The following is a 15,141-nucleotide window of genomic DNA, read 5'->3' on the forward strand; positions in this document are numbered from 1 at the left end:
ATAATATGTTCAAATAAGCACATACCATTCAACTTGTAGATTAAGTAGATGCAAGTTGTGTTTTTCTAGAAGACACTCAATTAAACCACATTGCCCATTGTCAGTTTCAGTTTGGAAGGTCTGTTGTTCAGCTGCTTCGTATGAAACAACTGGTGAAATACGGAGTTATTTTTATTTTCAGATGTGCACACATGTTTTCTTTGAAAAGTATACGTAACAACGTACATTATAATCACTGTTTTATTCACTAATTAATCGTAAAAAGATGTATTTTCCACGTTCAGCCCAAGCCATTTAAAAAGTTCAATTCCAAAATTGTTTTCCACAAATTTCCCAGTTATAATTTCCATAAAATAAACCTGTTAATTTAGTCAGTCCAGTAGGTATTAGAGATTTATATCACAAATGACTTAATAGGATAATTTTCAGCAAAGTGATCTTCAGGAGACTAACTCAGTATAATTGCAAACCTGTAGTGTTTTTCTTTGATGTGAATTGACGTGCATTGGCTACAAGCACTGTTCCCATGGAAATATTATTTCCTGCATCACAGCTGTCCCCATAATTCTGTTTTTGTTAAATATCTCCAGGAAATTAATGAAATGAAAATGTCTACAAATGAGGAAAAAGCTCCATTAAGAATGGCATCATAATTCCTGTATCCTGCTTGTAAAAATCTGTAAAAAGAATCGTCAGTTGTTGTCCAGTCTGGTAAGAGATGTGTACGAGAGAATAACTCTGTCAGCAATTGAAGAATTGTTAAAATCCTTTCCCTACAGCATCACAGTACATGGCTGTGCTCCTCACTCAGCTAAGTGTAGTTTTACATTAGCAAATGCTTTATTTTCTTTAGGCATAATTGCCAGAGAGCTAAGGTGAAAGGCAGGGCAGTAGTGGTACTGACTTTTCATTGGGAAAAAAAGATACCTGCAAGATCTGACAATTGACCTCAGCGTAAGTATTCAGCTGTAATGAAGACTTTCTCTGCCAGTGTTTTTTGATCTTTCATTGGTTCATCACAGATACTTTCAAAAAATGGGGGAGGAAAACACAGGTGTGTCTGATTATCTGCTGTGGCAGGAGTCTGGAAAACCTTTATAGCAAATCTGATTCCAGAGAAAATTGCACTCCCCATTTTGAAAATGAGTGGATTTTTAACAAAGAGATCCCAAAGATTCTTGCCTCAAGAAATCAAAAAGCATAATACTGCATTTTCTAGAAAGCTTTATACAAACAGCAGCTTCATACTGACTTAATGGTTTTTGTTGTTTTTGTTCTTTTTTGTTTTTCCAAAAGCATTCAGAAAAAGCTTATGGGCTTGAATTTAAGAACAGTCTGAGATTTGTTATATAGTCAAGTGAGTTCAAGACTGTCCATGTCAGTAAACAAGACAGGGCCAAGCATAGTCTTAAGCACTGTTCCATGGTCACCCAAACTGTGTAAATTGCATTGTCCTTGGCACAGCTTTGTGCCAGACACACCAATGATGTGTCCCCAGTGCAGTGCAGGCACAATTCAAGAGATAGTGTGGGTCAGGAGCTTTTTGCTCTAGAAAACCTGACAAAAACATGCTTGGGAAGCATGCAGGTTAGTTGTGTGCACACAGGCTTTCAAGGTCAGAGAGGTCAGAGAGCCCACCTGAGCCGTGTCACACTTGAGGACATTTTTCCTTGTTCATTGGAAAACTGAAGCATCTAAAACAAGTTTCTGGCCTACCCACACAAAGATCTGACAGTGTTTCTCGGTGTCCTCAAGTGTTTTCCTATATGTAGGGCAGTGCAGGAAGCAATGTTCCCATGTGAGCTTTGCTGTCATCCTACTCTGGTTGCCTGGTTGGTCCCCACAAGCCAAGGGCAGTGCGTGGCCTGGCTGTCACATTCTCTCTGGTTGTTTTTGGGCAGGGGCTGCCTGCACCTGGACTGGTGTGATGAGGTGATTCTTGTTTGGATTCTCATGAGGGTGATTACTGCGCCATCATGCACATGGCTGGCCTAGCACAGTTTGTATAATTTTGTGGGTTTATTTTTTTCCCCATGTGGCTGTATATTCTTGTTGTAGAGGATTTTCTTAAGTTGAATACCTTATCAGGTATCTTGAAAACTGAATTTGTAGTGCACCTCTATTTCTTGTTTCATTTTCTCTCATAAATTTAAGACGTTGTTGAAAATGCCTAACTGAACATGTGTGTCTGTGTGTATGTACATAGAAAGAAAATGTCACAGATGAGTCATTTCTATTTCCTGTTAAGAGAAAAGTTTCTAGGAGTTATTAACTAAGACATCTCTTTGCCAGTCCTGTTATCTTAGAATGGAACATGACCTGACATATAACATCCTATTCTTTTAGGAAAAAGTTCATTTCTGGCACTGTCAAAAGGCAGCCCAAGTGGGTAACTTCAATGGTGATGATACCAAGCATTTACCAGTAATCAGTGAGCGAAGGCTTGAATGGCCAAAAAGAGTTCAGAGTATGGATGAAGGAGCAGACTTGTTCAAGAGCACTGCAGATTTACTATGGAACACAATCAGCTTTTCAGACCTCTCCTAGTACCCACTTCCCAGAGCGTTCCTTAGAAAGAAGAACTGAAAAAATAAATGAAGCCACTACTATGCAATAGCTTTCTCCGGGAGCTATTTGCAAGCTAGGAGCATAAAAAAGATGCATCTCCTTCTGCTTTTATGAAAGAAAAAAACTCAAAAAGTTGAATTAGAGCAAGTATTTTTACAATTGTACTTGGAGGGAACAAATTGAGTTTGGTGAATGAACGTCAGTATTCGCCATTTGTATGAGTATTTGCAACATCCACTCTATACTAAATTTAAATCTCTTTTTTCCTTACTTGAATCCTTTTCCCTTTCTCTTAGCAGTCACCAGTTCTATAGCTGGTATAAAGAACCTGATTAAACGAAACTAAACAAAATCCACCACAGGTGTATACAGCAAAACTTGATTCTGTGAACAGAACCCTTAGACAGAAGCAAAAGAGCCTATTTTTATAATGCATAGTGCTTTCATAGCTTACTGCCTAGTGAAATTATAGCAACTTTGTCTGCATGCCAGCCATTTTAAGCACATCAATTTCTTTAATATGGGCAATTGTAGCAAACTTTTGCATTTTAATAGAATTGTACATTTTAGGATATGACACATGAAGCACCTCAATATGGTAAATGCACATTAGACACAGGAAATGGGAACTTTCTTCCCACTGTTTTATGAGAAAAAGAATATTTCTGTTATCACTGCTCTGACATAAGACCTGTCTTCGGTGTTAATATCACTTATAAAGCAATGGCATAATTACTATTTTTCTATTATAAAATACAACAGCAGCTCACTTACTTTGTGGATAGGGAGGAAACAGCATGAAGCAGTGCCAGGGGAGGTTCATGTTGTGTGTTAGGAAAAGGTTTTTCACTGAGGAGGTGGCTGGCCCTGAAAAAAGCATCCACAGGGTAATGCTCATGGCCACAAGCTGCCACAGCTCAAGGAGCAGCTTGTATCTGAATTACCTCCTGCAATATGCCAGAGCGCACTCCAGGGAGACCTGTCTCAGTTTGGACAATGATATCACAAGTAGGGGTTGAACTGTGGGTGCTCCTTTGTGGAGCCACAAGTTGGGTTCAGTACTCTTTGTGGTCCTTTCCAACTGAGGATATTCAGTGACTCAGTGACTCTTGAAAATTATATCATTGGAATAGGTTTTCCTTCAGGCAGTAAAACTACTGATCCTCCTATCAATCTGTGGGAACAAGCTTGCGCGTGAAGTAAGCGTTTCAATACTACTGTCTGTCTCCAAAAGGGCACTGATAAAATCTCTCTCCAGCAATCTGTTTTAGTAACTAAGTAGCTTTAGTTTTCTACTCCTTGGCCAAATAGAGTTCTGACAGACAACAGTGTGAAATTAATCATGTTTCCTTAGAAAACTTGGGTTAAAAATAGCGTTCCTGGGTAAGAGTCTTAATTTCTGCTTCTTAGAAGAATATAGCTAACATAAAGCTGAAGATTCTACTTCTTCCCAACACTATCTCTTCTAGATCTCTCTGATATTTTTTAAATGTGTGATAGCATTCAAACTAAGAATTAGTTCTTGTGGTATCTCCTCCCTGAGAATGCAAACTCTGAAGGTGTTATTTGAAAGAAAATACATCATGTGATGTTATCATTTTACAAATCAGTTATCATAGTGTTAAAAAGCCCCAGGAATGCAGGTCTAGTCTTTTTCATTTCCCCTCTTTCCTTTATACTCTTACATGTTCTAATCCACTTCAAATTTTCCAGTGTGTGTCAATGTGTACTAAGAAGAAGAGGAATTAAAAAAGGATACAAGAATACATATTCAGGCTCTCACTGTGTTCTGATCTTTTGTTATTAGCTGTCCTGTCAAAGTCACTCTCAGCTCTGTTTTGTGCCTGTATATCTGTTGAACTGAACTCTCATTCATATTTTTCTTCATAACTTCCTTGGGAAGCACACCCATTATTTTTGGACTAGATTACAAAGACAATTCTATAAACTAGTTGTTGTGTTTTCCTCTGTGTTGTGGCTTAACTTGAGGCATTTTGTGCCTTCATGTAAATGCAGCTGTCAATTAAAGACCAAAAAGCTTTCTGGGAAACTCTCAAGTATCTTAAATAATGGCATCCTCGTTCCAAATGTGACACTTCATCCCATTTCCCCTTGAATCAGTGCAAAGAGATGCAATGATCCCTTTGCTTTTGAAGCTACCGCATTAATTCCATAGTTAAGTTTTTACAAGGGAGACCTTATCATCCTCTGTAACTACCTGAAAATAGATGCTGGCAAGGAGGGAGTTGGCCTTTTCTAGGTAATAGGGATATCATGAGAGGGAATGGCCTCAAGTTGTGCCAATGTATGTTCAGTTGGATATTAGGAAAAACTTCTTCCCTGAAAGTGTGCTCAGGCACTGGAATGGGCTCCCATGGAGGAGGTGGAGTCACTGTCCCTGGAGGACAAGAAATGTGTAGACGTGCTACTAAGGAACATGGTTTAGTGGGGAAATATTGGTGGTAGGTGGATGGTTGGATGATTTTAAATGTCTTTTCCACCCTTGGTGATTCTGTGATTCTATAAATCGATTATAGGAGCTAAATAAGCAATATAAATGTATATTTTTAAAATAGCTTTAGGTTGTTATAGGTAAGAGGAAGACTGTGTCTGCATCCAGAAAAATCCACTCCAAAACCATTTGCTGAGAGGTGAAGTTCCAGGAATAGCCTAAGTATGTTTTTGAAAATGCATTTGGAAAGCAAAAATAATCTTTCTTAGCATTTATATAGTGGTGTTTTTACACACATACATACACACAAAGAGAACAATTTCCCATTTTCCAAAAATATTCCATTGTTTTTTTCTCTACAGATTACCTAGCACCATATCTACTATAAACTTATTAGTGAGATGCAGTGAACAAAGTGCTAAGTTCTGTGCAAGAACTTCACTGAAATAGAAATATTCTACATATATATTATCAGTCCCACATTTGCGTAAGAGTTTCCTGGTCTGGGTGTTTGTCAGGGCAAGATTTGGATACGTAGTGCTATCATCACTGCAGATCGTTTCCATGCAAAAGAAATCATCTTGTCCCTTAACCTGGAGCACTCAGAGGACAGGTCCCTCTGGAGTGTGCTCTGGCATGCTGCAGGAAGTAATTCAGATGCAAGCTGCTGATAGCCTGTAGGAACAGTCTGTGATTAAGAACAAAATGTGTTTTATCATAAAATTCCATTTTATAGGTAAATATGATCTGAGTCACATAGTGTCCAAGTGTTTTATAACATATGCATATAATACATGCATTTGCTGCCAGGAAGGGAATAAAAAAATTGAAATTGGTTCATCACTGTGTAATTTTATCAAAATCATAGGATAATTGAACTAAACTCGATTACTGAAAAATCCAAGAAATGTCTGGATGTTTAGAAATGGAAGCTAAGACTTCAGACTTTCCTTTATTTTGTTCATGAATCAAGTATGTGCTTCCCTGAGGAATACAGGTTTGTGTGTTTGTATGTGAGGCAGAACACTTAGGGGGTCTACAGAACGTAAATTTCCCAGGCAACATTAGGGGGTCTTTGTCTGGGTCAAGACACACTTCAACCTTCTGTCTGGCAGACTGAAAACTCTTTTTCAGTGTGTACCTTTTGAGCTGCAGCGTCCCCACTGGTGAATTTCTGTGCAGCGCTTGTTCAAATAGAGAAATAAAATGTTTCAGTAATGTGAGATCAGATAACCTGAGAACTTACCGTTAAATAATTATTTTGCTGTAAGAGCTAAAAGTTGGGACATCAGTAAAGAAATGGAACCACTTCAGGTTTTTGACTGTTTGTGTTTTTATTCTTTAATTATGTGGTGATAAAGACATTATTGGAGGGACAGCAAACGCCCAACATCACAATGCTGCTATCTCATCTCCACAGGCAAAAGTACAGGCACATAACAACTTGCCACTGCCACAGATAAAGCTAAACAAACTTACAAAAGAGATCTGTAAGGAATGGAATCATCAATTAGAAGAGCATTATTTTGAAGCAAGCTTATTTTCACCCAGCCTTTTTTTTTAAACCCTTTTTTCAGGTCAAGTGATGCTGAAGGAAAACCATAAGAATAATACAGGAGAGCCAGGCAGTGGCTTTTCTGTAGCTTACCGATGGGTCTTGAAGACCCTTTGCTCAACTGTGGACAACACTTCTGATTCTAGCTAGTGACTATTTACCATTATAGAAAATTATAACTCTAGTTGAAGTATGAACTATAAATGACAGTTCCTGTATTTTATTTTCCTTGTGTCTCTTGCTGTGTTCAGGTAATCCCTACTCAAGCCATTTTCAGAAGCTTCTTAGCTGATAAACTAGATGATCAAGTATTCATGATCTAATTTATCAAATGTGGAGAGCAATGCTCTGAATGTATGAATATATTTCTATTCTTGCATAGTTTCTAAAAAATGTAAACAGTGGTATACTGATAAATTAATTCTTTGATATGCTTGTGCTGGTAATGTTTTTTAAGAAAACCAGTAAGTAAGAATGTGTTATCTAAAACAAAATTTTGATCAGTCACAGTGTTTGATCAATTTCATCTTCTGATCAAACAGGAACCTAGCATTAAAGCCGCTTTTTACCTCTAAAAACCAGCCCCTACCTGTGTGAATTAGCTGCTGTTACCCTCCAGTCTCCCAAAACTTTCCTTCTGAAACCTGTCCTTTTCTGTCTTCCCCTTTTTACTCTGCTGTGTCTGCGCTGTTTATCCATCCACTGGCTGATAGTGTCTTTACATCCAAAATGCAAAGCAGACAGATGGGCGCCTCAGGAAAGAACATGACTAAGAGCACCAGCATCGGTGGGGACATGTACACGCTGGAGAAGAACGACGGTAGCCAGTCGGACACGGCAGTGGGCACCGTTGGAGGAGGCAGCAAGAAGAGACGCTCCAGCATTGGCGCCAAGATGGTGGCCATCGTGGGTCTCTCGAGGAAAAGCCGTAGCACATCGCAACTCAGCCAAACTGGTAGGAACTGGATCTTTTTTTCCCCTCGGGAGTCATCACTTAAATGTGCATAATATGCATTTATTGTGGTTTATTCATTTGGCTGTCCTGTTGAAGTTGCCTGATCAACAGTATTCTAGTGAAAGAAGAAAATGCTCAAGCATTTCTTTTTAACTGGACATTCACTAAACTTGGTTTTTAGCAAAAATCCTTTCCAGGTTGGACTGAGGCTTGTATTTCCTGCTTGCTGGACCCTACTTAACAATTCCTTTGCTTCCCAGGAGCCAACTTGAGATGCTGTTCTTACATTTGTGGGAACTCTGAATGGGAGTTCGTGCATGGTCGCTGAAATGCAGTTGCAAAATTCCTTCTCTTTTGTAACATATAGAGCCTGTTTATTTCAGCACGTTCTTTTCTCACATTTGAACATCCACCCTTATTTTGAAACAAAACAATTTCCATGAACCAAATGTTTTATTGTATTTTAGTGCAGCAGTAGAGTTGTTCTATTAATTTTTAATATCTTTCTTTTCATCCTACAGGCATATTCACTATCGGTAAATATTTTCCTCATTTTTGTTTATGTCAGTTAAAATTCAATACTGAAATATTTTATCTAGGAAAAGTGGAGAGTTTTTTCTGTCTGATAGCTAAAGAATTATGCAATTATACAATTTTTTAATTTCTCCTATTCCAGGGAAAATCCATATAATGCACTCTGAAAAGCTCTCATTGACAATTAAGGAATCTGTATAGGACAAGTGTATTTTATATGGAAAATTATTACTTATATTTGAATACATATTTGTATTGTATATACATATATATAAATGCAGTTAAGCATGTTAAATGTGTGCACATACATATATTTATATATTTCAAGTTACATACATGACTTTTATTATATGTTCAGTATCTAAGCAACATTATTGTCATATGGTTCGGTCTGAGTTCACAAATAGCATTCAGCCATGTGCAGTCCCATCAGGAGGTGTCTGTTCTAAGCACTGTATCAATATTTATAAGAGATTTTTTAGTTCTTTGCAAAGTTTGCATTTATTGTGAAACCAAAGTTATAAAAAATGCAAGTACATGGAGCAAATTGATGTCTTGCAGTGTCATAAATTGTGGCACATTTTGTAAGTAAATTTTTGTTCATGGAAACAGCAGAACTTAAGAGAGGATTCAGGAAGTAAGAGCTTGGAAGAGAGACAATAGTACAGAAAAGAGAAGTACAGAAAGAGAGCAGAGAAAGCTTGCATCTTACTGAATGTGGAAAGAGTCAGGAAGGAATAAGAAGCAGAGGGTTAAGAATACGGACATGGAATGCTCTGACAATCATGTAGACACTGATGAATCCATTGTAGGCAAGTCTTTGCAGCAGTCTTCTGCTTTAACAACTCATTTGGAGGTTACTGAAATGACAGTTTCATATATGTACGCTGTTTTCTCTTAGCTCAAATGAATGGGAACATTGAAGTAATCTTTACACAGATCTGCTAAATATCATGTGGATAGTACATCAGTATATAACTGTATTAATGTACGTGGATATCAACTCATACTTATTGCTCTATATAACTAGTTCTGATCTGTTTTTATCATTTACTCTAAAAGATACTAAATGAAAGCTCTCAGCTCTCTGTGTGTTGTTCAAATATAAATCTCAGCACTAAAGAGAATCAGTAGCACTATGTAGCTGCTTAGATTTGATTTACATACCATGCTGATTTAATTTTTTGGGGTAGTACTTTTAATCTGAAGTTTCTCTGTTTTATCTGATCAATTACCCAACATCTGGTAGATACTCAAGCTAGGGAAAAACTGTGAAATGTAACTCTTTCAAAACTTCTCAAGGTCTCTTGACCCATTGAGTGTAAGAGGATTCTGAAAAACTTGTGACTACTAAGCTGTATGTCTCCTGCAGCAGAAACCCCAAAGCCCACATGGTTCTGGCTGGCAGTCCTTCTCCCTCAGCTGCTCCCTGAGAGATACCTGCACTCAGGCCTGCACTTGGCCCAGCAGGGCTCTACAGCCAGAGCAGCTCCTGATGCTCCTTCTAAAAAGGCCTCTTGTGTGTAGGCTGGGTATAGGCTGCTTTGTACAGCTGTTACTGCACACATGTTCCTGGGGTGAGCCCAGGCTGTCTCTGTCCTGGGACCTGGAGGGGCCTGTCTGGTGGCCATGGGGCTGCACCTCACAGGATAGGAACATGCATCGTTGAAATGGTTGGGTCATACGAGCACGTTGGTGATACAGTCAGTAAGCTGGTGGCCACATGTTGGGAGAACCTCTAACACTGTGTCTGCAGTGAGACAAGGCAGTGGTCTGTTGGGTAGGTGAGGGGCAGATCATATCAAGAAGTTTTTGTCCCGCATGTCTTCAGCATCCATCAAGAAATTTTAAGGAGAATATTGGACATGTGTTAGACAAGAATGCCAGAGGTTTAAAGCTTGCAATTACTGCATGTAATGAATTCATAAATATTGCCTAATTTATCTCATCCTGTTCCTGTTTTGTCATGGTAAGTGCCTGAACAAGGAATCGTGTTGGCACAGGCACTAATACAAGGCCTGGTATTGAAATACAGAATGTGCTGTAAACTTTCTGTGAGTAAATTTTCTAGAACTGCAAGGCAGGGGATACTCCACTTGCAAGGCACTGTTACTGTATACAAACTGGTCAAATTATAAAGGGTACTTGGGTAGCTTATGAAGATATTATACTATTTGATTAGTCAGCTATGTGTCTCCTTACTTAGCACATCAATATCGTGAGATTAAATATACAGAAAGTTGTGATCATATCACAGTAACTTTTATTATAATTTTTTTTTTCTCATATTAAAGTCAATAAGTGCCTAGTGGCATCCCTGAAATTTCTTTCTAGTGTCTTGTTAGGCATACTTGTGTTTCAATCGTTTTCTTCATTCATATTTTATAACTAAATCTATGCCAGAAATTTTTGAAAATGGGTCATTGTAGCTGCTGTCATACATGTGAATCAGGCATACAATGAATGCCTTAAAAAAATCAATTTTTACTGTCATTTCAATTCGATGTTATTGCTGTTGTATGGCATAGTACCGTATATCGACACATGAAATACGTACAACCAAAAGTATTTTTTATTCTCGTCTGTATTTCTAGTGCTCCTAGTAGGAACTCTTTGGTCTTTTGAATAAAGGGTGTGTTGATTTGTTGTTATTGGTGGGATGAAATGGAGTAGCAGTATTAATAATTATATAATTTACTATCCGTCAAAAGCATTTTGATTTCATTCAGTTATGGTTGGTGTCTATTTTATGTTGGAAGACATCTAAGGAGCATGTAGAATACATTTGAAATATGACAAAAACTTGAATAAGCAGTAGAAGCAATGCTGTATTCTCCTCAGAGATATAATAATGCAGCCTTAAAATGCCTAGAAAATTGATAATCAATTAACTCTACTGAACAATTTCATCAAAGGTTATTTATAAGAGTAGAATAATAATTTAGGAAGTTGGGCTGACCTGTTTTCATTGACACAGCCACTAAGAACTGATCTTTTTTGTTGATCTTGCCAAGAGAATCCAAGTATTCAGTACATACAGGTGAAATGTTCTCAAATCCATTACATGAAAAGATCTTAAATGGTGCCCTATGAATCACTCTCCTTAAGGAAAAAGAAATAATAGAAAAAAACTGCTGGCGTTAACACCACAGGAATACAGAAAACAGTGAATCAAAATAGACAAGACTAATTTTCTGCTTTCCATTTTTGTTTAAGGAAGCATTGCAATTTATTTATTTGTTTGTTTGTTTGTTTATAATTTCATATTAGCTTTCCTCCGTGTTAAAATTTGTAGCAGTAGCAGTGCTAGTTGTTCTTTTCTATTATTTGACTTAATAAAAAAATTAGGTGTGAGAATATATAGTATATCTTGTAACTTACTTCAACGCAATTAAAAAACAAAGCCTGTAAATCTCTGTAATTTATTTATCCTTGCAATTAAGTTAATGGTTGGCTGACACAAAGGTAATTGTACTTAAAATAAGTTTTACTTAAGATGAGACTTAGTAAAATACAGGATACTGTAGAATAGATTTGGCATGGTTAATCAGACTTGACTACTGTTCTGATTTCAGTATGTTTTCACTGCTACAAAAAATCACTGAAGGAATAATCCCCACACTTGATTCAAGATACCATTCCTAGAAGGCTTACAGGTTAGGAGGAGTTTATGTTATGACCTTTGGGTTTTAATTCCACAGGCATTTGTCCTGGTAGAAAATCTGGCTTCTTTTAGGTAAATAAAAGACAAAATGCGGATCCCAACTAGCATCTCAGTGGTGTTTGCTCAGCTGCTCATATCTGAAATTCAGTACTTTTCCTGCTAGACAGCCCCAAGAGAACGGATGACCAGGCTTGCATACAGGTGCAAACCTGTAGTCTGCCATTCAATTTAGATCATGAGTGAAATCTTTGTCCTCTTCTGATTATCCTGTCTTGCTTCTAACTCAAATGTACCCTCTCTGCCAGCCAGATAGGCGGATACCTTATTTAGCTGACATTGATCTCCTGACAAATGTTTTGCCTTCTTTAATTAGCTAAGTCCCACTGTGCTTATATGCTGACTCTACCTAAAAGCCTAAGCAGTTCATGTTTTCAAAAGATTTTTTAGCTGCTAGACCACACTGTGACCTATACATATGTAAACATTTCCTGTGTGCACATTCAGTCACATGTACAGAGTCCTGTACATTCTCAGCATTTGAGAATACCATGACATAGTTAGGTATCTGACTGCAATAGCTGACCTCTATTAAGATATGTGATAAAAGAGAATGCACGTAATGTCATGACTTGATATGTACTAGTGCAGTAATGCCTGCAAAGAGGTGTGACCATATGTTTTGAATGGGATTTTATTTTCTGCGTGTGTCTTAAAATTATGGATTCTGTGTAGTTTATAGAGTGTTGAAACTAAGGACTGAAGTGCTGCGTGAATATGTAGAATGTCTTAGGTCTGTTGTGAACCAGCCATATAGCCCATAAACTCATTTCCTCAATTACTGGTATGACTGAAAACAATCTGTTGGGAACATTGGTCTTTTCACATTTCTCAGTTCAAAGTTTGAATTTTTATAAAGAACAGTTCTACCACACGTGGTACATGCTTCCTATTAAAAAGAGTATGATTATTAACTTCCAACAGTGAAGACTGAAGGAGAAACTTCATCAATTGCCTTTCGTTGTCTAAAATGAGGTAAAATAGGGTGAGCAAACAACTTTCCAAACTAGAATTGGGTTGGTTTTCATAGCACATATTATTGTTTTCTATCTCTATAATTAGCTGATGTGGCCAAAACTGCAGCTGAAATGATTATGTATTATTTTTAATTTTTTAATTTTTATTTTTTGTTTTTTTAAAAAAAGAAATCACGTAATTCAGGTGATTTGAATCAAGTCTTTTGTGTGGTATTTTATTTTCTCTCCTATTCAAGAAGCAGATTAGCGTTGTTAACAAATAGCTTTAATATGTAGTATCATACGTGTAACAATATTCCTGATGTATAATCTGATTTAATTTCAAAATAAGCTCATATTACTTTGATAGAAATATAGGATTAGTAGTTGACAAGAGATTAAGGCCAATTTGTTCTACTGATTAGTTGAGACTCATGACCTGAGTCCTTTACCAAGGAGAAAGTGCCATTATAATGAACGCATTAGCATGAATATTAATCAGCTTTTACTAAATAAACTCTGGAGAGTATGCTGACAAATAAATAGACACCCATGAGCTTTCCAATTGACTGTGGTAGAAGTAAAATAAATTCCATGGTTGCACGCATTTGCATGATAAAAAACGACATATTTCTAAAAATAATTTTCTGTGTTGCCAACCCTTTCCTTAAAAAGGCCACTTACTTATATTACCACTTGGTCTCATTAACAAGGGAAAAAAGCAGCAAGCTCTAAGTGAGATCAGAACATTTAGCTTGACCTTCTACAAGATTTTCACACCTTTCATAATTAGAGGTAAAAATAGAGAGAAAAATGTAGGGTGTTCTTTCTTGGTAAGAATACTGCTAAGTTGTCTGTTCTTATTCAGAGCAGAATTCTCATAAGATTCCCGCTCAAAAAAATACATATCTCGTTAGGAAAAAAAAAAAAAAAAGTTTAAAGCTGTTTTATTTCTGTATTCACAGTAAACAAGATTTGTTCTTTCTGTTGTTGCATAAGCAAAACCCGTTATGCTTCCTCTTGAATTAATTTAATCTGGAAAGCATTTCTATTGTATGCTATAGGAGAGATATTCAACAGAATAATTTAAGCTGTCCATAAATGTTTGTTTGAGGAATACTTTTGTAACTTCATAATCTTTTAGTTAACCTACATGTATGAATTTTTTGTCGGATACTCTGTGTAAAAGGGCTCTGCACTCATAGAAGCTAGAAAAGAACTTCATAGGCAATTTTGTACTTCTCTGTGGGCAATTATTCACTTCTCAGCCAGCCTGAAATGTCCAAGATACTTAGTTGTGGTTCCATGTATCTTTATGGTTTATATTTTAGAGAATAAGTTATTTCCAGTTAAATTAAAATTTCTAGAATTGCCAATTTCTTTACATAGCCACCTCAATGACTATATGCTTATATTGTTCTAGAAAGATAATACTCATCCACATGTTGCTCCATGAAGCACCTTCATTAAACAGCACTGTGCCCTGGAGGCTGATTTATTGAGATCAGGAAGAACAAAGAGGGCTTTCATACCTTGCTCTAGGACAGGTCTCAGAACCAGGATTCTAGCACCAAAAATAAATACAACATTTATATTTATAGGTTCATTACTGCTGCATCTTTTTAGATTTAACATTTCATAGTAATATAGGATTTTATTCGGTGTACTTGAATGCAAGGAAATATTAAAGGTCCTGTAGCAAGTCATAGCTCGATACTGAATTTATGTGTCTAACAATGCCCAGGCAATGAGCAATAACATTAGTACTCTTTTGATAATGCAAATTTATTTCTAAGGATAGAAGACATTTCCTAAAATAATTACCTTCACATCAAAAAAATCACAAAACTGTCCCTGAAGATAAAGCTGGTATTACAGTCATGCTTTCCAGACTAATTCTGAACAGTTCTCTGGCTTCAACTGATATCATAGAATCACAGAATCACAGGGTTGGAAACTACCTATAAGATCATCTAGTCCAACCATCCTCTCATTACCCCTGCTACCACAAGCACTAAACCAAATCTTGTAGCTTCTCATCCAGGCACCTCTTGAACACTGCCAGGGACGGCGACTCTACCACCTTCTTGGGCAGCCATTCCAGTGCCTGACCACTCTGAGAGAAGTTTTTCCTCATCTCTAACCTAAACCTCCTCTGATACAACTTGCAGCCATTTCCCCAGGTTCTGTTCATTGCCTGGGAGAAGAGGCCAAACTCCTCTTCACCACAGCCTCCCTTCAGGAAGTTGTACAGTGCAGTGAGGTCTCCCCTGAGCCTCTGCTTCTCCAGACTGAACAATCCCAGCTCCCTCACCCGCTCCTCATAAGACTTGTGCTCCACACCCCTCACCAGTTTCATTGCCCTTCTCTGGACACGCTCCAGGACCTCAACATCTTTCC

General features: G+C 37.4%; 1 protein-coding gene across 36 annotated transcripts in view; it reads left to right on the forward strand.

Moving 5' to 3' along the window:
- Positions 1 to 15,141, forward strand: part of RIMS2 (regulating synaptic membrane exocytosis 2) — a 437,811-nt gene that overhangs the window by 382,205 nt on the left and 40,465 nt on the right. For 16 of the 36 annotated variants that reach the window (XM_042868720.1, XM_042868726.1, XM_042868715.1 and 13 more), the window contains one exon: positions 7,289 to 7,530. The exons of the other annotated variants lie outside the window; for them this stretch is intronic. In XM_042868720.1, the coding sequence (XP_042724654.1) occupies positions 7,289 to 7,530 (242 nt within the window). The remainder of the gene's footprint in view (positions 1 to 7,288; positions 7,531 to 15,141) is intronic. 36 annotated transcript variants of the gene reach the window in all.

The sequence above is a fragment of the Lagopus leucura genome, unplaced genomic scaffold (genome assembly GCF_019238085.1).
Source record: "Lagopus leucura isolate 7727_CA_CO unplaced genomic scaffold, USGS_WTPT01 Super-Scaffold_100002, whole genome shotgun sequence".
Lineage (NCBI taxonomy): Eukaryota > Metazoa > Chordata > Aves > Galliformes > Phasianidae > Lagopus > Lagopus leucura.